The sequence below is a fragment of the Numenius arquata genome, unplaced genomic scaffold (assembly GCF_964106895.1).
Source record: "Numenius arquata unplaced genomic scaffold, bNumArq3.hap1.1 HAP1_SCAFFOLD_45, whole genome shotgun sequence".
Classification (NCBI taxonomy): domain Eukaryota; kingdom Metazoa; phylum Chordata; class Aves; order Charadriiformes; family Scolopacidae; genus Numenius; species Numenius arquata.
In genome coordinates, this window is record NW_027415589.1 from 409,904 (window position 1) to 435,835 (window position 25,932).

The window sequence follows — 25,932 nt, forward strand, 5'->3', positions numbered from 1 at the left end:
GGTGTCCTGTCTCACAGTGACCTCAAGAAGAGGTCATTCTTGGACCTAACTCTGTCTCTGAGAGGGGAAATGCCACTGCTGGAAAGAAGTGTCTCTCCCCAGCGGAAGGAATAAACATCATTAATGACTTCAGTTGGTTTCAGAGTCAGTTGCCCTGGAGCCCCAGGGACATCTCTGAGGGAGCCCAGAGGGGCCAGAGGAAGCGCTGCCTTGGGCTGTTGCTCTGCTGCTGAGCTGGGCCGGGCTCCTGGGATGGAGGGAGCTCCTGGCCATGGGGCAGCGCGGCAGAGAGACAGCTCTGCCCAGGAGCAGCTCCTCTGCCAAGCGCAGCAGGGCTGAGGGCACTGCCTGCAGGCACCGAGGGGAGACAAGAGATGTGAGAGAGAGGTAAAGGCAGGCTGGGGTGGTGAGTGAGAGCTCACCAGGGGGAGAAATCTTCCCAGGCTTTGACACGGTAAGTCTCTGGCTGCAGGGCAATGCAGCTGAGTTCCTGGAAGCGTCTCCTAGACCTGGCACATGCCACGACCGATAGGACCTGTCGGGAAGGTTCTGCTGGGTTTTCTGGTGTGGAGGAGGAGGACATGCTTCAGAGAAGGCCTTGGGCATCAGAAGCGTGAAGCCGCGTGTGCAAACAGGGCTGCCCAGGGCTGTCCATCAGAGCGGGGACCCTACACCCCAGGGCACTGTGTGCTGGGAAGGGATTCTGCTGCTGCCAGGGTCAGCTGTAGCCTGCCCGGGGAGTGTGGGGAGAAGCTGTGGGTGGAAGGAGTGACCACCACAACGGTAGGGTAGGGACGAGCAGGTGAGGGCACGGTGCCTCTGCTGTCAAGAGAGTGCTGCACGGGTCAGGGCTTCTCAGGGGTTAAGCTCTTCCTCGTGACATTTCTAAGGGGACTTCTCAGGAAGCACATTCACTCAGCAGCATCTTCCCCTTTGCAGCCGCATCAGGTTTTGTGTGATCTGCTCTTTAGCCCCTGCACACGCAGAGATGCCCCTGGGAGGTGTTTGCAGGCAGAGGTGGGCGCCCAGCGGGTGGGATGGGGTTTGTGAGCACTGGCAGGAGTTGAGCTGGGGACAGGGAGACGGCTCCTGGCAGCAGAGACATGGGCAGGGAGTGAGAGGGAGCTGCTGCCAGAAAGGCTGGGGAAGGGGATGTGGGCACCTCCCTGCTGTCCCTGCAGCACAGACACCTTCCCCTGAGCAGCTCCTCCCTGGTCTCCTTTCCCAGCCCAGGCAGAGCCTCTGTCCTCAGGCCCATGGGGTCTTGGCTGCGCATCACCCCTGCGGCAGCCAGAGCCCAGGAAAGGGCAAACCCCTGATTTCCATCTTGTTTGTGTGTCCCTCCTCCCTTGGCCAGGAGCATTGTGGCATTTCACTGCCGTCCCCTCCTGCCTGTGCTGCCCTGGTTCTCACCATTGGCTTTCCTGAGTCAGTGCCGGGGGTGGGGGTCGGGGGCGGCAGATTCAGCTCCTGTTCAGACTCCCATCCTTTGGGTCCTGCTCTACAGACGTGTCTAGGGGAGAAACGTGCCCAAGTCTCCTCCAGGCCAGCTCAGGACATTCAGCTTTTTCCCTGGGGTGTCCTGTGGGGCTGCAGGGTGCCCTCCAGAAGTATCTCTGTGCTGCCCAGGATGCCCATGGAGAAGACATCTGGGTGCTGAGGCCGTGGAAATGCTGCTGGGCAGCGTTAGATGGGCCACTGCAGTGATCCCTCTGTGTCCCAGTCTGGGAGGGGAGAGATGAGAAAGGGCGAGGAGTCTGTGAATCTGCTCTTTGAACCTGGATTCCTCTGCTCTCTGCAGCGTCCTCTTTCTTTTTAGGGGGACATCGGAGTGTGACCCTCCTCCAGGTCCAAGCTGCCAACACAGGGCAGCTGAGAACAGGACCGATGGGCAGAGCAGCTCTCCTCTCTCTGCACTACGGGACAGTCCCTTTGCTGCTCGGGACCCACAGGATTTCACTTGGAATGCATTAGAAATGTGAAGGATTTCAAGCATCCAAACCCACTCCTAAACGTGGCAGGTGAATCTAGAACACATTAAACAAAACAAAATCCCCTCAGCTCAGTTCTGCAGCTGGGAAAATTGCAGGGAACAGAGACAAAAAGTTCTTTGATGTCTCACAAGTACATTTAATTTGAGATCAACCTGTGGCACAGCCAGAAGGAGTCCTCAGTTTCCCATTCCGGAGTCCCTGCTCCCAATGGCACCCTCATCCAGCAAAAGCCAGGGCTCAAGTGAGGGAGCTGCAGAGAGGTCTTCCTGAAAAGAGAGAGCCTGAGTGGGGGGTTGCAATGAGACATGCAATCAGTTTTGCTCAGAGAAGTCAGGGTGAACTTTGTACTGCCTTTTCCTTCTCAACAGATAACCACAGCCAGTGGTAGCAAATGCCCAACAGCAGCTCCATCACCCAGTTCCTCCTCCTGGGATTCACAGACACACGGGAGCTGCAGCTCTTGCATTTCGGGCTCTTCCTGGGCATCTACCTGGCTGCCCTCCTGGGAAACGCACTCATCATCACCGCCATCGCCTGTGACCACCGCCTCCACACCCCCATGTACTTCTTCCTCCTCAACCTCTCCGTTCTTGACCTGGGCTCCATCTCCACCACTGTCCCTAAATCCATGGCCAATTCCCTGTGGGATACCAGGGCCATCTCCTACTGGGGATGTGCTGCACAGCTCTTCTTTTTTTTCTTTTGCATTGGTGCAGAGTTTTATCTTCTCACTGTCATGGCCTACGACCGCTACGTTGCCATCTGCCAACCCCTGCACTACAGGACCCTCCTGGGCAGCAGAGCTTGTGTCCACATGGCAGCAGCTGCCTGGGGCAGTGGGTTTCTCAATGCTCTCCTGCACACGGCCAATACATTTTCCCTACCCCTCTGCCAGGGCAATGTCCTGGACCAGTTCTTCTGTGAAATCCCCCAGATCCTCAAGCTCTGCTGCTCACACTCCTACCTCAGGGAAGTTGGGCTTCTTGTGGTCAGTGCCTGTTCAGGCTTAGGATGTTTTCTTTTCATTGTGGTGTCCTATGTGCAGATCTTCAGGGCCGTGCTGAGGATCCCCTCTGAGCAGGGACGGCACAAAGCCTTTTCCACGTGCCTCCGTCACCTGGCCGTGGTCTCCCTGTTTCTCAGCACTGCAGTGTTTGCCCACCTGAAGCCCCCCTCCATCTCCTCCCAAGTTCTAGACCTGGTGGTGGCTGTTCTGTACTCGGTGGTGCCTCCAGCAGTGAACCCCCTCATCTACAGCATGAGGAACAAAGAGCTCAAAGGTGCAGTGTGGAAACTGATGACCAGATGATTTTCAGAAACAATAAGCTGTTTTCTTTTACAAATCACTGTTAATGTAACTCATTATATGTCAAGCTCATGTACTGTAGTTTATGTTAGTTTTAATTCTGTGTTTAGGCCTTTGTTTGGTTTTTGTTGGTTTTTTTTTTGCTTTACTTTGTATAATGTTTTCTACCAAAAAAACCAACTTGTTTTGCTGATTCGAATTATGTATTTTTCCAAATTTGTGAAATCTACATACTGTATAAATGAGGACCTGCTCTCTCTGTGGATTAAAATAAAATATAAAACCATCCAGCGACCTGTTGCCCGAAATCCTTCCTCTCAGGCTTTCTCTGGAGCTGCAGGGCAATGCCTGTGAGCAGAGGTGGAGGGGAAAGAGTCCGAGCACAGCAGCTCTGTCAGCGAGCACCAACCTTGGTCTTTTCCAGCTTGTGCTCTTTCCACTCCCACGCTCTCCTTCTGAGCCCTTGCCTTGCTATGGAGCCCGAGTGCTCTGGCAGCTCATCCTCCTGCTGTGGGGCAGCCCTGGACCACAGGTCGGGACAGGCACTGGGCAATTCCCTTCCAGAGCTGAACTCCCTAACTAGCACCAGCCACACAAACCAAAAAATAAAGAAACCAAACACCAAAAACGAAACCGAAACCACACAAAACAAACACCCACAACCACACAGCACACCCACCCACAAACAGGCACAACCCAAGAATCTCGGGCACTAGAGCATGCCCTGAAGTGCCATGGCTACACGTTCCTTAAATACCTCCAGGGATGGTGACTCCACCACCTCCCTGGGCAGGCTGTTCCAGGGCCTGACCACTCTCTCACTCAAGTAATTCTTCCTAATATCTAATCTAAACCTCCCCTGCTCCAACTTCAGACCATTTCCTCTGGTCCTGTCATTATTCCCTTGGGAGAAGAGGCCAACACCCACCTCTCTACACCCTCCTTTCAGGGAGTTGTAGAGGGCAATGAGGTCTCCCCTCAGCCTCCTCTTCTCCAAACTAAACATGCCCAGTTCCCTCAGCCTCTGCTCGTATGACTTGTTCTCCAGACCCCTCACCAGCTTGGTGGCTCTCCTCTGGACACGCTCCAGCAGCTCCATGTCCTTCCTGTAGTGAGGGGCCCAGAACTGAACACAGCACTCGAGGTGAGGCCTCACCAGTGCCCAGTCCAGAGGCACCATCACTGCCCTCCTCCTGCTGGCCACGCTGTTCCTGATACAGGCCAGGATGCCGTTGGCCTTCTTGGCCACCTGGGCACACTGCTGGCTCATGTTAAGCTGGTTGTCCACCATCATCCCCAGGTCCTTTTCTGCTGGCAGCTTTCCAGCCACTCTTCCCATAGCTTGTAGCGTTGCCTGGGGTTGTTGTGACCAAAATGCAGGACCCATCACTTGGCCTTATTAAACCTCATTCCATGGGCCTTGACCCAATGATCCAACCTGTCCAGGTCCCTCTGTAGAGCCTGCCGACCCTCAAGCAGATCAACACTCCCACCTGGTTTGATGTCATCTGCAAACTTACTGACGGTGCACTCAATCCCCTTATCCAGATCATCAATAAAGATATTAAACAAGACTGGCCCCAAAACTGAGCCCTGAGGGACACCACTGGTGACCGGCCGCCAACTGCATTTCACCCCATTAATCACAACTCTCTGGGCACGGCCATCCAGCCAGGTTTTACCCAGTAAAAAGTACACTTGTCTATGCCATGATTCGCCAGCTTCTCCAGGAGAACGCTGTGGGGGACTCACCAAAGTCCAGGTAGACAACGTCCACAGCCTTCCCCGCATGGAGAAGGCGGGTCCCATGGTCATAGAAAGAGATCAAGTTGGTTAAGCAGGTCCTCCCTTTCATAAACCCATGCTGGCTGGCCCTGATCCCTCGGCTGCCCTGCACTTGCCGTGAGAGCTCACTCAAGATGATCCTCTCCATGATCTTTCCCGGTACTGAGGTCAGGCTGACAGGCCTAGAGATTCCCGGATCCTCCTTCCGGCCCTTCTTGTAGATGGGTGTCACATTGGCCACCCTCCAGTCATCTGGTACCTCTCCTGTTGACCAGGATTGTTGATAGATAATGGAGAGAGGCTTGGTGAGCTCTCCCGCCAGCTCCCTGAGTACCCTTGGGTTAATTCCATCAGGCCCCATAGACTTACGCGTGTCCAGGTGCATAGGCAAATCATTAACTACTTCCTCCTGGATTACGGGGGGGTTGTTCTGCTCTCCATCCTTATCTTCCAGCCCAGGAGGCTGTACACCCTGGTGGTAGCTGGTCTGACTATTGAAGACAGAGGCAAAGAAGGCATTAAGTATCTCAGCCTTCTCCTCGTCCTTGGTCGCAATGTTTCCCCCCTCATCCAGGAAGGGATGGAGATTCTCCCTGATTCTCTTTTTGTTGACGTATTTACAAAAACTTTTTTTGTTGTCCCTTATATTAATGGCCAGGTTGAGTTCCAGCTGGGCTTTTGCCTTCCTAATTTTTTCTCTGTGTAACCTAACAAGATCTCTGTACTCCTCCTGAGTTGCCTGTCCCTTCATCCAAAGGTGGTAAACCTTCCTTTTTTCCCCTAAGTCCCATCAAAAGCTCTTTGTTCATCCAGGCTGGCCATTTTCCCCACTCTTTAATTTTGCGCTTCATGGTGACAGCCTGCTCCTGGGCTTTTAGGATTTCCTTCTTGAAGAGCATCCAGCCCTCCTGGACCCCTTTGCCCTGCAGGATTCTCTCCCAAGGGACCCTCCCAACCAGGGTTCTGAACAGGCTAAAGTCCGCCCTCCGGAAGTCCAAGGCGGAGGTTTTGCTCACCCCCTTCCTTACCTCACTAAGAATTGAAAACTTGACCATTTCATGATTGCTAAGACCAAGACGTCCTCCGACCTCCACATCTCCCACTAGTCCTTCTTTGTTTGTGAAAAGTAGGTCTAGTGAGGCGCCTCCCCTGGTAGGCTCTCCTACCAGTTGTGTCAGGAAGTTATCTTCCATACACTCAAGGAACCTCCTAGACTGCCTGCTCTCTGATGGATTGTATTGCCGGCAGATATCCAGTAGGTTGAAGTCCCCAACCAGAACAAGGGCTGGCAATTGCGAGACTTCAGCCAGACGCTTACAGAACACTTCATCAACCTGCTCATCCTGGTTGGGTGGTCTATAACAGACTCCCAGCACAAAATCCCCCTTGTTAGCCTTCCCCTTCATCCTTACCCATAAACACTCAACTTCATCGTCACTGGAATCAAGCTCTATACAGTCAAACACTCCCGAATGTACAGAGCCACATCCCCGTCTCTCCTTCCTTGCCTATTCCTTCTGAGGAGCTTATAGCCACTCATCGCAACATTCCAGTCGTGACCGTCGTCCCACCGCGTTTCTGTGATGGCAACTACGTCATAGCTGTCCTGCTGCACAATGGCTTCCAGCTCATCCTGTTTGTTGCCCATCCTACGTGCATTAGCGTAGATGCACTTGAGCTGGGCTCCCCATTTCACCCCCATCCTTGCCCCTTTACCCCCAGGCTCATTACCAGTGGGCCCGGTTTTATCCCCTTCCCCCTTCACTTCTAGTTTAAAGCTCTGTCCATGAGCTTTGTTAACTCCTGGCCTAGTACCCTTTTCCCCTTTCGGGAGAGGGTTTTCCCATTGTTCGCAATCAGAAATTTCTAAACGTCTATCCCTTTGCTCAAATGAAATGGCAGAGCGAGAGTCCTCACTAGTCCAGCATCCTTCAAGCCCTGGCGTGCTTCCCTTGGGTTTAATCCTGACAGGCCCAGTTATTTCCCCTTCCCCCCTCATATCAAATTTAAAGCCCTGTCAATGAGCCCTGCTAACTCCTGCCCCAAAATTCTTTTCCCCCTCTGGGATAGGTGCATCCCACCTGCCACCAGCAGGTGCTGATGTTCATCCTGAGTCAGGGTGCCTCTAGCAAGAGCATCATTGTAGAAGCTGCAGGACGCTACAGATAAGAAGACAGTACTGGTGTAATGGAGTTGCTAATCAAAGTAGAAAGCACTGGGATACCATCTCAGAAACAGCAAAGGTGGGAGCAAAGTGAGGAAAGGCAGCGCCAGTGGGGAAATGGTGAAAAGGGGTTGACTTTTTGCAAGGGAGAGGATGAAGTTGGTTAAAGAGTGGGACTTGAGACGTGGGAAAATAGTGCAATGGGAATGAATGGTTAAGCAAAGGAAATGATCTGGGCTGTTTGGAGATACCTGTCAAGTAGCCCTGCATCTGAGCAACCCTGCCTGGAGCAGGACAAGAAACATGCAGCTGGTCTGACTGTACCAACATCTGACTGACTTCCATGGACACGGGAAACCCGAGAGCTTTCCCTGCTGTCACCACTTCCTCACTGAGGCTTGATTTACCCTTGGAAAGTCCGCGCTGACTGCTTTTGGACACATTGTCCTCTTTCCGGTGCCCAGAAATGTCACCCAAGGGGACTCTCATTGATGGCACACTAATCACCCCAGGGAGCTTGTACAGCCTGTGGGTCCCTGGGCTGGGCCTCTTTCAAAGGTGGGGGCAACATTGGCTTGTCCTCACCCACAAGAGAGCTCTGCCAAGCCTGTCACCTTCCAGAGGTGATATTCCAAAGAAATCTCAGTCTTCCCTTGTGACTTCACTACAACTATTTTGTCTGTTATATGGCGTATTTTGTTTCTCTAATCTTTCCTATACTTACACTTGTCCTGATACAATGGTCATTTGCAAAGTCATCTTTTCAGATGCAGACTGTCTAGGAAAAGGCCCTCTCCATCATTCTCCAGTTTTCTCCTCCCTTTACTCTTTGTTCATCCAGGTACCTCTCACCTCTGCTGCTCTTTCACCCTCAGGGAGTAAAACCTTGCCTGTCTCTCAGTAGTCTCATTGTCTCCTCAGCCAGCTCTTTCATTATGTTTATATCTATCTTTGTGTATCTACCTACCTCAACTATTTCTCCTAAGATTATCCCTTGTAGAAAGGCAACCTCATTAGAGGCAGTTTGTACTTTGCGTATGATTACACAGTGTTTTCTTGTTTATGAAAACTGACTGTGCTTTACTTTTCTTTTCTGAAGAACAGGCAGAATTCCCCTGTGGCTGTGAGCAGCCAGGTCTCTGAGGAGAGCAGGTGGGAGATGGTGCAATGGAGCTGTCACATCCAGACTGGAGTGGAGAAGTCTGATGCAAGGAACAGTGATGTCAGTCCCAGGTGGGCGAGGTCAGACCTGGTGGGGTTGGGGAGGTGAGGAGCAAAGCTGTCCATACAGGGATGGACATCACGGGACTGCTTTTCCTGACCTGGCCAGACCTCCTGAGGAGACACTCGGCCTCAGTATCCCTTGGAGAATGCTTCCATCACCTCCTCTGTAAACTGAACACTCATAAAATACATCCTTTACAATCAAGAAAGCATTTTCATTAGATGCACTTTGAAATCTTCCTCCTTAACTACACCACAAAACCTCCCCAAGTAGCTGTACAAGTCTTGAAGGAAATTGCAAAGAGATAAATTCCTTGTTAAGGCTTTCTGTTTCCAAGGAGCCCCATGGGGTATTTGCTGCTGAGTCCATGAGCCTCAGATACTGAGAGAAGATTGAAGAAAGTGCTCAAGAAATCAGAAGCACAACCCAAACTTCCTGGAAGCCTTAAGGAGCCCCACTGAGGGCAGTTACTGACAAAGGCTCCCTGGGGACTCGTTAGAGCAGATAATTGGAGGCTGTGATTGCAGGTAGGCAAAGGCAGAGTGCAGGTGGCTGTAATGCTGAGGAAAGCCTGGCTTTGTCTGAGGAAGCAGAAAGGCCAAGCCCTCACCCCCAGGCCCTGGCAAGGCAGATCCTGCCCCTCACTTGTGGCTCAGGGCTCTTCCTGGGGGCAGTGGGATGTGGGGGTGAGCAGTGCCCAGGGCAGGAAAATTCTGTGACACCTCCTGGCCTCCCAAAGAAGGGGCGAGGATGAAACAAAGTCCCAAGATTCAAAAGAATCGTAGACTCATAGAATCATTTAGGATGGGAAGGACCTTTACGGTCATTGAGTCCCTCACGCTCCCATGTCCACACCTAAACTACATCCCTATGTGCCCCATCTACACATCTTATAAACACCTCCAGGGATGGTGTCTCAGCCACTTCCCTGGGCAGCCTGTTCCAGCACTTGACAAACTCTTCAGTGAAGACATTTTTTCTAATATGCAATCTATATCTCCCCTCGTGTAACTTGCAGCCATTTCCTCGTGTCCTAACACTACTTACTTGGGAAGGGAGACTAACACCAACCTCGTTATAACCTCCTTTCAGTAGTTGTAGAGAGTGACAAGGTGCTCAGCCTCCTTTTCTCCAGACTGAACAACCCCAGTTCCCTCAGCCGCTCCTCACAAGACTTGTTCTCCAGACCCCTCACCAGCTTTGTTGATCTTTGGGAATGCTCCAGGACCTCCACGTCTTTCTCGTAGTGAGGAGCCCAAACCTGGACATAGCACTCAAGATGGGGCCTCACCAGTTCTGAGCACAGGAGAGACAATCACTTCCCTAGTCCTGCTGGCCACACTGTTCCTGATACAGGCAGGGATGCTGTTGGCCTCCTTGGCCACCTTGGCACACTGCTGGCTCATATCCAGCCAGCTGTCGACAAACACCCCCAGGTCCTTTTCCGTGGGGCAGCTCCAGCCACTCTTCCTGCCTCTTGTGGCGTCCATGGGGTTGCTGTGACCCAAGTGCAGGACTTGGGACTTGGCCTTGTTGAACCTCATACCATTGGCCTCAGCCCATTGATCCAGCCTGTCCAGATCCTTCTGTACAGACAGCCTAACCTCCAGCAGATCAACGCTCCCACCCAACTTGGTGTCATCTGCAACCTTACTGAGGGTGCAGTTGATCCTTTTATCCATATCACTGATAAGGATATTAAAGTGAACTGGCCCCAGTACCAAGCCCTGGGGAACACCACTCGTGACAAGCCACCAACTGGATTGAACTCCATTCACCACCACTCTCTGGGCCACACCCTCCAGCCAGGTTTTTTCCCAGCAAAGCATACACCTATCCAAGCCATAAGCACCAGTTCCTTCAGGAGAATGCTGTGGGGGATGGTGTCAAAGGCCTTACTAAAATCCAGGTAGACAACATCCACAGCCTTTCCCTCATCCACCAAGCGGGTTTCCTTGTCATAGAAGGAGATCAGGTTTGTCAAGCAGGACCTGCCTTTCACAAACCCATGCTGACTGGGCCTGGTTGTCCTTTCCATGCAGCTTGATGGCACTCAGGATGGTCTTCTCCATAACATTCCCAGGCACTGAGGTCAGACTGACAGGCCTGGAGTTCCCCGGATCTTCCTTGTTGCTCTTCTTGTAGATGGGCACCACATTTGCTTACCTCTGGTCAACTGGGACCTCCCCGTTCAGCCAGGACTGCTGATACATGATGGATAGTGACTCAGTGAGCACTTCCACCAGCTCCCACACTACCCTTGGGTGGATCCCATCCAGAGCCATACACTCGTGTACCTCTAAGGGCTGTAGCTGGTCACTAACTGTTTCCCCTTGGATTATGGAGGCTTCACTCTGCTCCCCTTACCTGCCTTGCAGCCCAGGGGTCTGGGTACCTGGAGGACAACTGGTCTTACTGAGGCCAAGAAGGCATTAAGTACCTCAGCCTTTTCTCATCCTTGGGCACCATGTTTCCCCCTGCATCCAATAAAGGATGGAGATTGTCCTTAGCCCTCTTTTAGTTCCTAATGTATTTATAGAAACTTTTTAATTGTCTTTTAAGGCAATATCCAGGTTAAGTTCCAGTTGGGTTTTGGCCATTCTACTTTTCTCCCTGCATAACCTTACGACATCCTTGTAGTCCTCTGGAGTTACTCGCCCCTTCTTCCAAAGGTCATAAATTCTGGTTTTTTTCCTGAGTTCCAGACAAAGCTCTCTGTTTGGCCAGGCCAGTCTTCTTCCCTGCCGGTTCGTCTTTTGGCACGTGGTGATGGCCTGCTCCTGTGCCTTTAAGATTTCCTTTCTGAAGAATTGCCATCCTTCCTGGGCCTCTTTTGCACGTCAAGAGAGCCATCCAAGGACAACCAGGTCTTTAAACATACCAAATCTGCCCTCCAGAAGTCAAAGGGAGAGGTTTTTCTAACCCCCCTCCTTATTTCTCCGAGAAATAAAAACTCTATCATTTCATGATTGCTGCCTCCAAGACGGCTGCCAACCACCAGGTCACTCACAAGTCCTTCTCTACTGGAAAACAACAGGTCCAGTGGGGCGCCTTTCCTACCTAGTTGGATCACTCATCAGGTGTGTCAGGAAGGCCTCTTCCACACACTCCAGGAACCTGCAAGACTGTTTTCTCTCTGCTCTATTGTCTTTACAGCCAACATTTGGCACGTTGAAGTCATCCACGAGAACAAGGGCCAGCGATTGTGAGACTTCTCCCAGCTGCTGACAGACTATTTAGTCTGCCTCTCGATCCTGGTTGGGTGGTCTATAACAGACTCCCACCGTGATACCTGCCTTGTTGGCCTTTCCCCTCATTCTTACCCATAAACACTCAACCTTTTCATCACCATTGTCAAGCTCTAGACAGTTAAAACACTCCCTAACATCCAGGGACACCCCACCACCTCTCCTTCCTTGCCTGTCCCTTCTGTAGGGTTTATAGCCATCCCTTGCAGCACCCCAGTCGTGCGAGTCATCCCACCACGTTTCCGTTATGGCGACGATGTTGTAGTCTTCCATCTGCATAAGAGCTTCCAACTCCTGTTTGTTGCCCCGATGCTGTGGGCGTTAGTGTAGATGCACTTCAGTTGGGCTATTGATCCCGCTACTTTTCTTGGAGGGAGAAGCCCTAATTCCTGCAGGAGAGTTTTCAAGCACTTCCGTGATTTCTAACATTTCAACAACCCTGTGGAGCCATGGGCTTGCTTTTCTTTCATAATAAACAATCCCAGGCAGTGCTACAGGCTTGGGGAAGAGTGGCTGGAAAGCTGCCCAGCAGAAAAGGACCTGGGGATGTTGGTGGACAGCCAACTTAACATGAGCCAGCAGTGTGCCCAGGTGGCCAAGAAGGCCAACGGCATCCTGGCCTGTATCAGGAATAGTGTGGCCAGCAGGAGTGGTGAAGTGATGGTGCCTCTGTACTGGGCACTGGTGAGGCCTCACCTCGAGTGCTGTGTTCAGTTCTGGGCCCCTCACTACAGGAAGGACATTGAGCTGCTGGAGCGTGTCCAGAGGAGAGCCACCAAGCTGGTGAGGGGTCTGGAGAACAAGTCATACGAGGAGAGGCTGAGGGAACTGGGCATGTTTAGTTTGGAGAAGAGGAGGCTGAGGGGAGACCTCATTGCCCTCTACAACTCCCTGAAAGGAGGGTGTAGAGAGGTGGGTGTTGGCCTCTTCTCCCAAGGGAATAATGGCAGGAGCAGAGGACATGGTCTGAAGTTGGGGCAGGGGAGGTTTAGGTTAGATATTAGGAAGAATTACTTGAGTGAGAGAGTGGTCAGGCACTGGAACAGCCTGCCCAGGGAGGTGGTGGAGTCACCATCCCTGGAGGAATTTAAGAAACATGTAGATGTGGCACTTCAAGGCATGCTTCAGGGGCTGAGATTGTAAGGGGTTTATTTCCGTGTGCGTGTATGGTTGGACTCGGTGATCTCAGAGGTCCTTTCCAACCATGATGATTGTGTGATTCTTTGCATGGGGACGGGGTTCCTGTGCTGTCCATGGCAGGTGCAGGCAGTTGTGCTGCAGAGCCCTGGCACCTCCCACAGCACCACAGGCCTGAATTGGTGACTGAAATTAAGATTCAGCTGCACTGAATTAGGTGAGGCAATGAAGGGATGCACAGGAGACAACTGCCAGACAGAGAGAGACTCAGCTGTCCCTGTGCCACACGACCCCACGAGGTCAGCTGAATCCCTCTCTGGGCTGCCCTGGACATCAGGACAGTTACAGGTTCACTTCTCCTACAGGTGGGCACCTTGTGTCGTTTAAGTTTGGCAAAGGAATTTCCCACCCTCAATCAATCCCTTCCCTCAGCAATGGCAGATGAGATCATTCCCTGTCCCTGTCTGGGTGTCCTCTCTGAAGATGGGACAATGATCAGGTGACCCATGGGCCTCCCTCTTTTTGTAATGGGAGAAATGACAGTGCAGGAAAGAAGTGTCTGTCCCCAGCTGAGAGACTGAAAACAAGTGATTGCCTCAGCCTGTTTCACAGCAGGTTCCCCTGGAGCCCCAGGGACACCTCAAGGAATTCCAGAGGGGCCAGAGGAAGCGCTGCCTTGGGCTGTTGCTCTGCTGCTGAGCTGGGCCGGGCTCCTGGGATGGAGGGAGCTCCTGGCCATGGGGCAGCGCATCAGAGAGACAGCTCTGCCCAGGAGCAGCTCCTCTGCCAAGCGCAGCAGGGCTGAGGGCACTGCCTGCAGGCACCGAGGGGAGTGAGGTACAGAGAGGATAGAGGCAGTCTGGGGAGTGGGGGGACGGTTCTGAGCTTGTTCATGGAGAAATCTTCACATCTTTTGACACAGTAAGTCTCTGGCTGTAGGGACATTAAGATGACTATCTTGGAGAGGTGTTCTAGAGCTGACACATTACATGACTGATAGGACCTCTCAGGATGGCTCTCCTGGTTTCTTTGGTGTGGAGAAGGAGGATGTGCTCCAGAGCAGGGCTTCAATGCCACACCATCACGGGGACAAGGATTGAAGGCTGCCTTCTGCCGGGGACAGCCGAGAGGGTGTGAAGCTGGGAGTGCATCCAGGGGTGCCCAGGGCTGTCCTGCAGAGCAGGGTCCCTGCACCCCAGGGGTCTGTGTGCCAGGACAGGGACTTTGCTGCCTGCCAGGGTCAGCTCTCAGCCTGCCCGGGGAGCTCCCCATGGAGCATCTGTGGGGAGAAGCTGGAGTGGAAGGAGTGACCCCTGTCAGTAAAAGATCCTACTTCATTCACGAGGGCTATCAGGGATGTCCTACTGCGTGGGACAGGGCTGCTGAGAGCTCCAGATCACCCCCAGGACATTGGCAGAGGCAGCATTTCAAGAGGAAGGGCAAGGCAGGGGCTCCATTAAAGACGAAGACTTTTCATTTTTCTGTGCTGTCAGCTTTCTCCCAAGGGAAAAGGGAAAGGAGCTCTCACTGAACTGAGGGATCAGCAGATCTGCCAGAAACCTCATACCGTGCCTTCCCCCACTCCTCTCCCTGCAGACAGCAGCAGCATCACCTTTGCCTGCAGCATCAGGCTTTACCTCATCTACTGCTCAGGAGCCACAAACAGGGAGATGTCCCTGGGCAGTGCCCTGCTGCCAGGAGGGGTCTGCAGGGCAGAGCTGAGCACAGGGTGGGTGGGGGTCTCTGGGAGCAGTGACAGGGAGAGACCTGGGGACAGAGAGACAGCTCCCAGCAGGGACAGCCCCAGGCAGCAGAGAGCCAGGCCGCCCCTCTGCATCCCTCTCTGCTCAGCTGCACAGGGAAAGGGACAACAGACGGGAGAAATGGACTTGGAACCTGGACTCTCCCACACTCACAAAAGGCCGTTTTCTTCCTCAAGGACGGTGTCAGGGAGACCATTCTCCCACGGAGAGAGGTGTAAGCACAGGACACCTGGGTGGTGACCAGCAGGTACTGGTGTGCAGAGCAGCTCTCCTGGCTCTGCCCCAGGGCACAGAGAGCCTTTTTGTCACCCAGGGATCAGCAGTGTCCAGGCTAAAGACAACGGGAAGGAGAGGGATATCCGCCCCTGCAAAGGACGTGCCCTCACTCAGCAGCACACACCTGAGCTCACAGTCAATTTGGCGGGATTTTTTTTGGAAAACAGCACAGGACAGGGTCAAAGAAGTCGGTCATAACTTGTCAATGTCTTCTTCTCTTTCAACAGTCCCCCATGTGTAGGGTGAACAAATGCCCAACAGCAGCTCCATCACCCAGTTCCTCCTCCTGGCATTCGCAGACACACGGGAGCTGCAGCTCTTGCACTTCGGGCTCTTCCTGGGCATCTACCTGGCTGCCCTCCTGGGAAACGGCCTCATCATCACTGCCATCGCCTGTGACCACCGCCTCCACACCCCCATGTACTTCTTCCTCCTCAACCTCTCCGTTCTTGACCTGGGATCCATCTCCACCACTGTCCCCAAAGCCATGGCCAATTCTCTCTGGGACACTAGGGCCATCTCCTACCGGGGGTGTGCTGCACAGCTATTTCTGTTTGTCTTCTTGATGTCAGCAGAGTTTTATCTTCTCACTGTCATGGCCTACGACCGCTACGTTGCCATCTGCCAACCCCTGCACTACGGGACCCTCCTGGGCAGCAGAGCTTGTGTCCACATGGCAGCAGCTGCCTGGGGCAGTGGGTTTCTCAATGCTCTCCTGCACACGGCCAATACATTTTCCCTACCCCTCTGCCAGGGCAATGTCCTGGACCAGTTCTTCTGTGAAATCCCCCAGATCCTCAAGCTCTCCTGCTCACACTCCTACCTCAGGGAAGTTGGGCTTCTTGTGGTCAGTGTCTGTTTATCATTTGGTTGTTTTGTGTTCATTGTGGTGTCCTATGTGCAGATCTTCAGGGCCGTGCTGAGGATCCCCTCTGAGCAGGGACGGCACAAAGCCTTTTCCACGTGCCTCCCTCACCTGGCCGTGGTCTCCCTGTTTATCAGCACTTCATTTTTTGCCCACCTGAAGCCCCCCTCCATCTCCTCCCAAGTTCTAGACCTGGTGGTGGCTGTTCTGTACTCAGTGGTGCCTCCAGCAGTGAACCCCCTCATCTACAGCATGAGGAACCAGGAGCTCAAAGGTGCAGTGTGGAAACTGATGACCAGATGATTTTCTGAAACAATAAGCTGTTTTCTTCTACAAATCACTGTTAACGTAACTCATTATATGTCAAGCTCATGTACTGTAGTTTATGTTAGTTTTAATTCTGTGTTTAGGCCTTTGTTTGGTTTTTGTTGTTGTTTTTTTCTTTTTTGCTTTACTTTGTATAATGTTTTCTACCAAAAAAACCAACTTGTTTTGCTGTTTCGAATTATGCATTTTTCCAAATTTGTGAAATCTACATACTGTATAAATGAGGACCTGCTCTCTCTGTGTATTAAAATAAAATATAGAACCATCCAGCAACCTGTTGCCCGAAATCCTTCTTCTCAGGCTTTCACTGGAGCTGCAGGGCAATGCCTGTGAGCAGAGGTGGAGGGGAAAGAGTCCGAGCACAGCAGCTCTGTCAGCGAGCACCAACCTTGGTCTTTTCCAATTTGTTCTCTTTCCACACCCACACTCTCCTTCTGAGCCCTTGCCTTGCTATGGAGCCCGAGTGCTCTGGCAGCTCATCCTCCTGCTGTGTGGCAGCCCTGGACCACAGGCCAGGACAGGCACTGGGCAATTCCCTTCCAGAGCTGAACTCCCTAACAGCACCTCCATCATATCAGAGACTCCTCAGGGCAGGGCATGAAGTCATAGTTCTTTTTATAAAGTTGGCATTTCCTTTTCCCAGGAAAGTGCCCCACAGTTGAAAACACAAGTGCAGAGCTTAACTGTGTGAGTGTGCAAGGCGTGGGCACACAACAGAGTCCTTGCACAGCCAGGCATCCTAGGAAAGACAGGAAGGACCAGCAGGGCAGGTTCTCCTCTGGTCCTGTGAGTGCTGGACACCCCAAGGAAGCTTCCCCAGGATAATTGTCACACACCCTGCCAGTAACAACCACCATTTCTGGCTCTGGCCTCTTATCCCAGCTTGGGGAGGCTGGTTGTCCCTCTAAAGAATCATAGAGTTTTCTAGATTGGATGGGACCTTTCAGATCATCGAGTCCAAGCATAAACCTAACCCTGACAAAAACCATCACTAAACCATGTCATTAAGCACCACGTCTTTTAAATACTTCCAGGGATGACAATTCCACCACTTCCCTGGGCAGCCTGTTCCAGTGCTTGATAACCCTTTCAGTGCAGAAAGTTTTCCTGATATCCAATCTGAACCTCCCCTGGTGTCACTTGAGGCCATTTCCTCTTGTCCTGAAGAATTCCATGTTTGTATTGGACAGCTGAGATGTCCGCATGTACGTCGTGTGTGCGTGGTGAGATTAACTCCAGTGAGTACAAAGACCAGCAGAAGTTCCTGTGAGTTCCTCAAAGGTCTGTGGGACAGTTAGTTTCTTGAGATCCGTTCATTTTGAGGGTAACATCCTGGGAAAGCCGCTGGATGCAGCACAGGGATGGGCTTCCTTGGACCGAGGTCCCTGTGTCCATTCCTCAGCTGTGGGGCATCTCAGAGAGGTGCAGAGCAGGAGACAGCCCGCAGGGCCGAGGGGCTGCAGCCTCTGGGGGTGGCCACCGGAGGCCAGGGAGTCTGCTGCAGGGCCTCTGCCTGTGCCAGGGAAGGACTCGTGTCTCTGAACAGCCCTGTCAGAGCCCTGACATTGCTGTGTGTGACGCCAGAACAGCCCCCACCATCCCAAGGAGATTTCTCTCACTTGCTCTCTCTCACCTCCCCTGTGCCCCCCAGGGGAGTGGAGACTCGCCTGGCTCTGAGGGGATGCGGATCAGGAGGGAGCCCGGTGGAGGCAGGACAGCCCTGCTTTTGGTCAGCAAAGAGAAGAAGATAACAGGAACCGTTGCAGGTCTTTGCTTCTTCAAAGGGCCATCATGTCCAATGAGTGACCTTTGCCTCATTGCCTGTGAAATGCATATTAAAGTTGACCCCCCTGCATATGCTAATGAGGATTATAGACATCATGCGAAACATATATGACCGTAGCACTCGTCTCTGCACCCAAATCATACAACCTGGGGGAGGGAAACCTCATAATTTTGGAAAGAAAAAGACGGAGAAAATGACTGCTAAACTGGGAGAGAAGAACCTCGACACCTGAGGGACCGGTCGAGGGGCTGCGTTCTCTCCCTCCACCCCAGGCAGGGACGCCTTCCTGGGTCAGCGCTGCGCCTTTCACCCTCTGGTGAATGTTACCCTGAGCTGTTGTATTATTACTATTTTTACCAGCAATATTAACCTCAATTAGTAGCGCTATTGTAGTTAGTGAATTTATCAACGCCAATCTCAAATCTGTTCTGAGGTTCTCAATAAAATAAATCATTTTGATTGATTGTGAATCTGACTCACTGCAAGTCCTTTGCTGGGACTCTGACAGACAAATCAGTGAAGGTCCTGGGACCCTGACAGACAAAACTAAAACTACATTCCTTTTGACACGACAGGCACGAACAGGACAACCAGGCGATCAGGCCCAGTCAGCATGGGCTTGTGAAAGGCAGGTCCTGCTTGACAAACCTGATCTCCTTCTATAAAGAGGTGACCCACTTGGTGGATGAGGGAAAGGCTGTGGATGTTGTTTCCCTGGACTTTAGTGAAGCCTTTGACAACATTTCCCACAGCATTCTCCTGGAGAAATGGCTGCCCATGGCTTGGATGGGAGCAAGCCAAATTACTCTTTGCTTGGTAAAAAACTGGCTGGGGGCTGGGCCCAGAGAGTGGTGGTAAATGGAGTTCAATCCAGTTGGCAGCCAATCACCAGTGGTGTTCCCCAGGGCTCAGTATCAGGGCCTGTTCTCTTTCATAACTTTATCAATGATCTGGACGAGGTGATTGAGTGAACCCTCAGTAAGTTCACAGAAGACACCAAGTTAGGTGGGAGTGTTGATCTGCTGGAGGGTAAGAAGGCTCTACAGAGTGATCTGGACAGTATGGACGGATGGATGTGCCTAGGCCAACGGTGTGAAGTTCAACAAGGCCAAGTGCCAGGTCCTGCACTTGGGTCACACCAACCCCATGAGCTCTACAGGCTGGGAGAAGAGTGGCTGGAGCTGCCCGGCAGAAAAGGACCTGGGGATGTTGGTCAACTGTCAGCTGAATATGAGCCAGCAGCATGTCCAGGTGGCCAAGAAGGCCAACAGCATCCTGGCCTGTGTCAGCATCATCAGTCCCTCAGCATTTCCCCTTGGATGCTACCTGAAAGGAGGGTGTAGAGAAGCGGGGGTCAATCTCTTCTCCCAAGTCACGGGCGACAGGACTAGAAGAAACGGCCTCAAGTTGCGCCAGGGGAGGTTCAGGCTGGCTATTAGGAAAAATTTTTTCCCTGAAAGGGTTATCAGACATTGGAATGGGCTGCCCAGGGAGGTGGTTGAGGCACCATCCCTGGAGGTATTCAAAAGACAGGTTGACGTGGTGCTGGGAGACATGGTTTAGTGATGGTGTTGCATTTTCTTGTTTTGTGGGTGTTTATTTTTGTCAGTTAGGTTGATGGTTGGACAAGATAATCTTGAAAGTCCCTTCCAACCTAGAAGATTCTGTGTGATTCTGTGTGATTATGGGGGCTTCATTCTTCTCCACACCCCTATCTACTATCACAGGGGTCTGGGTACTCAGGGAACAACTGGTCCTACTACTATAGGCTGAGGCAATTAAGGCATTAAGTGCCTTAGACTTTTCCTCATCCTTGGTCACTATCTTACCGCCCCCATCTAATAAAGGATGGAGAGTCTCCTTAGTCCTCCTTTTCTTGCTAATGTATTTGTAAAAACTCTCTTTATTGTGCTTAACGTCCAAACAGTCCTGGTTGTTTATGTTCACACGACTGATTTCTGACCAGAAAGCTGCACGGTGTTATTTTATATTTTTTATTTATTTTTTACGTTTGAAAAAAATATACAAGCACATGTTCATCATCTGAATCATCGGAGCACGTTTAAGAAATGGCCGAGTTTCCCACCATGACAGAATTTCCTGGGAGTGTACTAATGGCAGAAGAAATACTGATCTTCCCCTGTAATTTGTATTACCACTACTCTGTTAATTACTTCATCGACCTCGTTACTCAGGTGTTTCCACCTCTCCTGGTTCAATGGCCATGTCTAAGGACATCTTTTCAGCAGACTACCTGGATGCCTGCCCTTCCCATTGCTCTCGCGTTTCTCCTCCGCTTGCTCTTTGGCCAGTCAGATGCCTTTCCACTCTCTACTTTCTGCTTTGAGGTTCAGGGAGTTAGAAACCTGCCCCATTGTTCAGAAGTCTCTTTAACTCTTTAGTCAACACCTTCCTTGTGTTTATATCTATCCTTTCTTACCTCTCTGTCTAAAAATGTTCTTGTCTGGAAACCCCTTGTGAAAGCTGGACGACAGGAGATGCTGCTTAGACTTTGCCTACATGTGAGGAGAGAGTTCTATAGTTTATTAAATTACATCAAGTTTAACTTTTCTTTGTCGGCAATGAAGAGAAACCTTTCTGTGCCGTTGTGCAGCCCGGTCTCTAAGGAAAGCAGGTGGGAGCTGGTGGAAAGGAGCTGTACCATCCAGCTGCAGAGTGCGGTGGAGAAGTCTGATGCGAGGAAAAGGGATGCAAGTGTGAAGTGGCCGAGGAGGGAACTGGTGGGCTTGAGGAGGTGAGGAGTGAGGTTGTCCATACAGTGTTGGACCTAAAGGGACTGCTTCTCCTGCCTGTACAGGTGTCTCCAGGAGACCCGCTGGATCAATACCCATTGGAGAATGCTGTTCTCACTTCTTCTATAAAGTAGAACAAGATAGAAAATACCCTTGAAAGAAAGAATCCTCCTTTATGAGATCTTCACGTAAAGCTTCATATTAGGTACCCAACTGAAACCTCTCCAATTAGTTGTACAAGTCCTAAGGCCTTAAAGAAAATTACAGGTAGAGACATAGCTCATTAGGGCTTTCTGTATCTTAATGAGCCCCATGGCATATTTGGTGCTGGGTCCATGAACCTCAGATGCCAAGCGGAGATTGAAGAAACCTCTCAAGAAATCAAAGTCAGAAGCAAACCCCAAAGTACCTTGAAGTATAAACGGGCCCCTGTGAGGGCCATTCCTGACAAAGCCTCCCCAGGGACTCGTTAGAGCAGATCACAGGAGGCCATGATGGCAGGAAGGCAAAGGTGCTGTGCAGGCAGCTCAGGTGCTGAGAAACCCCTGGCTTTGTTTGATGAAGCAGAAAGGCCAAGCCCTGACCCCCAGGCCCTGGGAAGGCAGATCCTGACCCTTTTGTGTGGGTTAAGGTTCTTCCTGGGGATGTGGGGAGTGCAATGCCAAAGACAGGACAATGGTACGACACCTCCCGGCCTCCCTGGGAGGGTTGCAAGGAGGCAACGATGCCCCATTGCCATGAGGATGATGTGTGTCTTCTTAGGCCATCGGCCATAGCCAAGGGGGCAAAGACCTGGGTTCTGCCAGGGCCTTTCAGCCCTGACAGCGCCCTTGGCCATCTGCACCACAGGCTGTCCTACACTGTCCCATGCCTGTGCCTGTTTCCCTACAGGCTGCAGACACCCAATGTACTTCCCCATCTTGTTCTCACGCCAGCATGTCCCTATCTGTACCGGTGTCTCTCCTTCCTCACCAGATGTTCTTTGAAACACAAAGCCATGGGCTGGTCCAGACTCCCTCTCAGGGACTTTTTGCACCACAGCACCACCCTCAGAATGACATTTCTTCATCCTCAGGTGCACTTTGGACGTCCAAAGCTGCAGTGTCTGATGATTTTCCTTTGCCATCCTGTTTCCCACTGTCAAAAATGGTGCCATCATCTTGAAATGTTCAAACTGTCTTGAGCTACTGCTATTCTTCCCTCAGCCTCCACTTCACTGGGCTAAGTAGCCCAGGTCTCTCAGCCCCTCCACACATGGCCCATAGCCCCATCCTGGCAGATGTGACCATTCCTTCCAATTCCTCCAGAACAGGGAGTCAACTCCCTGGGGAACACCACTCCCAATGTGGCCGCACTCCTGCTGAGTCAGGATGGACAATAAGTCTCCTTTTCTGGGTGGCCATATTCCTCCAACGTGCTCATGGCCATATTCTTGTTGGGCTGCTCTGGCTGACCTTGGGATGCCCAAACCTTTCTCCTTGAGGTTGCTCCTCAACCAGTCCTGTCTGAGCTTGCCTTGATGTACGGGTGTTGTGGTATAACCTTGGTAGACAGCTCAGTCCCACACAGCCACTCACTCACTTATGACGTCATATGGTATGGAATATGCTCATTTAGCTCAGCTGTCCCAGCGATGTCCCCTCTGAACTTCCCATGTACCCCCTGCCTACTTTTTGCTGGGGCAGCATCAGAAGCCCAAATGGCCTTGATGCTGTGCAAGCTCCGCTCAGCAGAAACTACAACATGGATGTGTTACCAGGTGGGTAACACACGGGGTGACTCCACACTGCCTTGGGTGCCTGGAACCATTGCAGTGACCAGGGGGAGAGCCCTGTCTGTCTGGGCACTGGGGCTGGTACGAGGCAATGGGGTCTGGAAGGAGGTTGCTGGCACAGTTTCCCCTGTCTGTCCATGCAGCAACAAGCCAGGCTGGATCTTTGGAGTGAGGGACTCTTCTTGAGGGCTCCCATGGGCATGGGGATGGTCTACAGTTTCCCAAGTCTCTGTATACTGCCTTTTCTGCTGGGGGACCACAGAAGCTGCGACCCCAGCAGAGGACCCAGGAGAAGTCTTCCTGTGGTCACAGCTGGACCCCAGTCCTCCAGCTCAGCCCCTGCTGAGGAACCTTGTCTAGGGGTGACTTTTGAGGTAAGTGCTGACACCCAGAGTGGGGAAGGTTGCCTGAAGAACATGTTCTGGGCACAAGGACTGAAGGATGGCAGCAAAGTGATGTGGCTTCCTTCAGTGCAAGCCCTGATACAGGGTCCCAGCCTTCCTTTCCATGACACCCTTCAGGAGTGATGATGGCACCAAGAGATGGCAAGTGGTGGACACCAGTCCTTCTCCAGCCACTTCCCAGGCCTGGTGGAGCACCAGCACAGCAAGGACCCTGCACCGTGAGCGTCCTTTAGGGTACCCAAACTCAGGGTATTGTCTTGGAGCGGCTGAACACATTCATTTTTCTCTCCAAGGCTATTTCTAGCCGTGGTGGGCTCCTCTGATCTCTCCCCACCCCTCCTCTGGTCCAGCCTGGTGGCGCTGTGCTCCTCACAGGGCCCCACGCTGGCAGTGATGCTCCACAGAGCAAGTGGGCTGTGGGCCCTTGGAGTGACTCCACACTGGCTGTGCTGGTCAGGGAGGGAAGCAGAATCAGCTGGAGGGGCCGCACTGCCACTGAGCTCCTTCCCAGGGGTCTACAGCTGTGGAACGGGCTCAGAGCTTTTTTCATGACTCAGGATGTTTTCCCATGTGCACATTGACCCATCCATGGGCTTTTACTGAAGGACACACGAATCACTCTCCAGTCTCCTTTTGGAGGGTCCCACCGGCCTCCCCTGGGATGGCAGAGCCCTTGTTTGCTTGTGGATACTGTTACGGTTTGAGAAAACCCATAACAATTTATGGTCATTTAGACAATTATTCTCTCACCCAATGACCCCTCCCCACCAGGAAAGGGGAATTGATTTAATAAGGGGAATCAATGTAATCGATTAAATAAATTTAATAATTTAAAAGGGAATAGATTTAATAGGATAAGACTAAATAATTGACAATAATACTAAAGAACCAGTATCAATCCCGATACTAATCTAAGATTTACAAGAATTATTCTCAGCCCATTCCATCAGCAGGAAGCTGTGTGCTCCCAGCAGGAACAGCAAAGGTTGGACACTGCAAGGGCTGAGGCTTTGGGGGGAAGGAAAGGGCTCAGGGGTTCAGAACCAGGGCGAGGAGTTCTCTGGACCATCACCATCAAGGGAGAGAGAAACTACACAGCAAACTTTTCTAATTTATATTGAATGTGACGATCATGGTATGAAATAATCCTGTTGGCCAGCCCAGGCCAAATGCCCAGGCCTTGCTCCTCCTTGTGCCTGCACCTGGCAAGGCTCAAAAACACCGAGACCTTGAATCCCACAGAGTCTGGCTGGCTATAAAGTAAATATTTTCATGAATTCAGACACTAGAGCTTCTAAAAGTGCAGTTTTCCCCAGCACTTAAAGAGAAGTTAGCCCTGTGACACCCAACCCAGGACAGATACTTAAAATTAGTGAGACCTGGGTCCAGCCCTCTCTCCCCAGAATGTCTCCCAGTGCCCTCTCCCCATAAACCCTCCGAGAACCAAGCTCAGCAGCAGCCATGGCGAGTGCAGTTCCTGGAGCCTGCTCCTGCCTTCAGCAGGAAGAAGAGCCCAGGCTTCAGGAGCTGCCCTTGGGAGAGATGCCCTTTGATTACAGAGATGCTCCTCAGGAAGCCAGCTCTGACACCGTGATGGCACATTTACCAAAGGCCTCTGTATTGTTCAGCACAGTAGGAGCATGCTTCTGGAGATGTGGAGCAAATACAGACATTCCTGTATGAACACAATGACCACAGATGAAAAAGAAATGAAGCACAAACCATCCTGAGAAAAGCTAAGAAGAGTCTGTGAGGGGAGACGGGCAGCTCTACAGCTGCTGGAGGTGAACCCATTGAATGAGTTTCTTCAATGCTTCTTTGAGCTCCTGGTTCCTCATGCTGTAGATGAGGGGGTTCACTGCTGGAGGCACCACTGAGTACACAACAGCCACCATCAGATCCAGGGATGGGGAGGAAATGGAGGGGGGCTTCAGGTAGGCAAATGTGCCAGTGCTGACAAAGAGGGAGACCACGGCCAGGTGAGGGAGGCACGTGGAAAAGGCTTTGTGCCGTCCCTGCTCAGAGGGGATCCTCAGCACGGCCCTGAAGATCTGCACATAGGGCACCACAATGAAAACAAAACAACCAAATGCTAAACAGGCACTGACCACAAGAAGCCCAACTTCCCTGAGGCTGGAGTGTGAGCAGGAGAGCTTGAGGATCTGGGGGATTTCACAGAAGAACTGGTCCAGGACATTGCCCTGGCAGAGGGGTAGGGAAAATGTATTGGCCGTGTGCAGGAGAGCAGTGAGAAACCCACTGCCCCAGGCAGCTGCTGCCATGTGGACACAAGCTCTGCTGCCCAGGAGGGTCCCGTAGTGCAGGGGTTGGCAGATGGCAACGTAGCGGTCGTAGGACATGACAGTGAGAAGATAAAACTCTGCTGCAATCATGAAGAGAAACAGAAATAGCTGTGCAGTACATCCCCAGTAGGAGATGGCCCTGGTATCCCAGAGGGAACTGGTCATGGCTTTGGGGACAGTGGTGGAGATGGAGCCCAGGTCAAGAACGGAGAGGTTGAGGAGGAAGAAGTACATGGGGGTGTGGAGGCGGTGGTCACAGGCGATGGCGGTGATGATGAGTGCGTTTCCCAGGAGGGCAGCCAGGTAGATGCCCAGGAAGAGCCCGAAGTGCAAGAGCTGCAGCTCCCGTGTGTCTGCGAATGCCAGGAGGAGGAACTGGGTGATGGAGCTGCTGTTGGGCATTTGCTACCACTGGCTGTGGTTATCTGTTGAGAAGGAAAAGGCAGTACAAAGTTCAGCCTGACTTCTCTGAGCAAAACTAATTGCATGTCTCATTGCAACCCCCCACTCAGGCTCTCTCTTTTCAGGAAGACCTCTCTGCAGCTCCCTCACTTGAGCCCTGGCTTTTGCTGGATGAGGGTGCCATTGGGAGCAGGGACTCTGGAATGGGAAACTGAGGAGTCCTTCTGGCTGTGCCACAGGGTGATCTCAAATTAAATGTACTTGTGAGACATCAAAGAACTTTTTGTCTCTGTTCCCTGCAATTTTCCCAGCTGCAGAACTGAGCTGAGGGGATTTTGTTTTGTTTAATGTGTTCTAGATTCACCTGCCACGTTTAGGAGTGGGTTTGGATGCTTGAAATCCCTCACATTTCTAATGCAC

General features: G+C 52.0%; 3 protein-coding genes across 3 annotated transcripts; 2 read left to right on the top strand and 1 right to left on the bottom strand.

The window, feature by feature from the left end:
• The first annotated feature begins 2,553 nt into the window (after positions 1-2,553).
• Positions 2,554-6,344, top strand: LOC141478852 (olfactory receptor 14J1-like). Its single transcript, XM_074167794.1, has 2 exons — positions 2,554-3,274; positions 6,334-6,344. Exons 1-2 carry the CDS (start codon positions 2,554-2,556, stop codon positions 6,342-6,344), a joined length of 732 nt encoding a protein of 243 aa, XP_074023895.1.
• A 9,149-nt stretch (positions 6,345-15,493) lies between these two features.
• Positions 15,494-16,066, top strand: LOC141478853 (olfactory receptor 14J1-like). The gene has a single exon (XM_074167795.1). The coding sequence runs from the start codon at positions 15,494-15,496 to the stop codon at positions 16,064-16,066; it is 573 nt and encodes a 190-aa protein (XP_074023896.1).
• An 8,510-nt stretch (positions 16,067-24,576) lies between these two features.
• Positions 24,577-25,512, bottom strand: LOC141478854 (olfactory receptor 14A16-like). The gene has a single exon (XM_074167796.1). It carries the CDS (start codon positions 25,510-25,512, stop codon positions 24,577-24,579), a length of 936 nt encoding a protein of 311 aa, XP_074023897.1.
• Between the last annotated feature and the right edge of the window lie 420 nt (positions 25,513-25,932).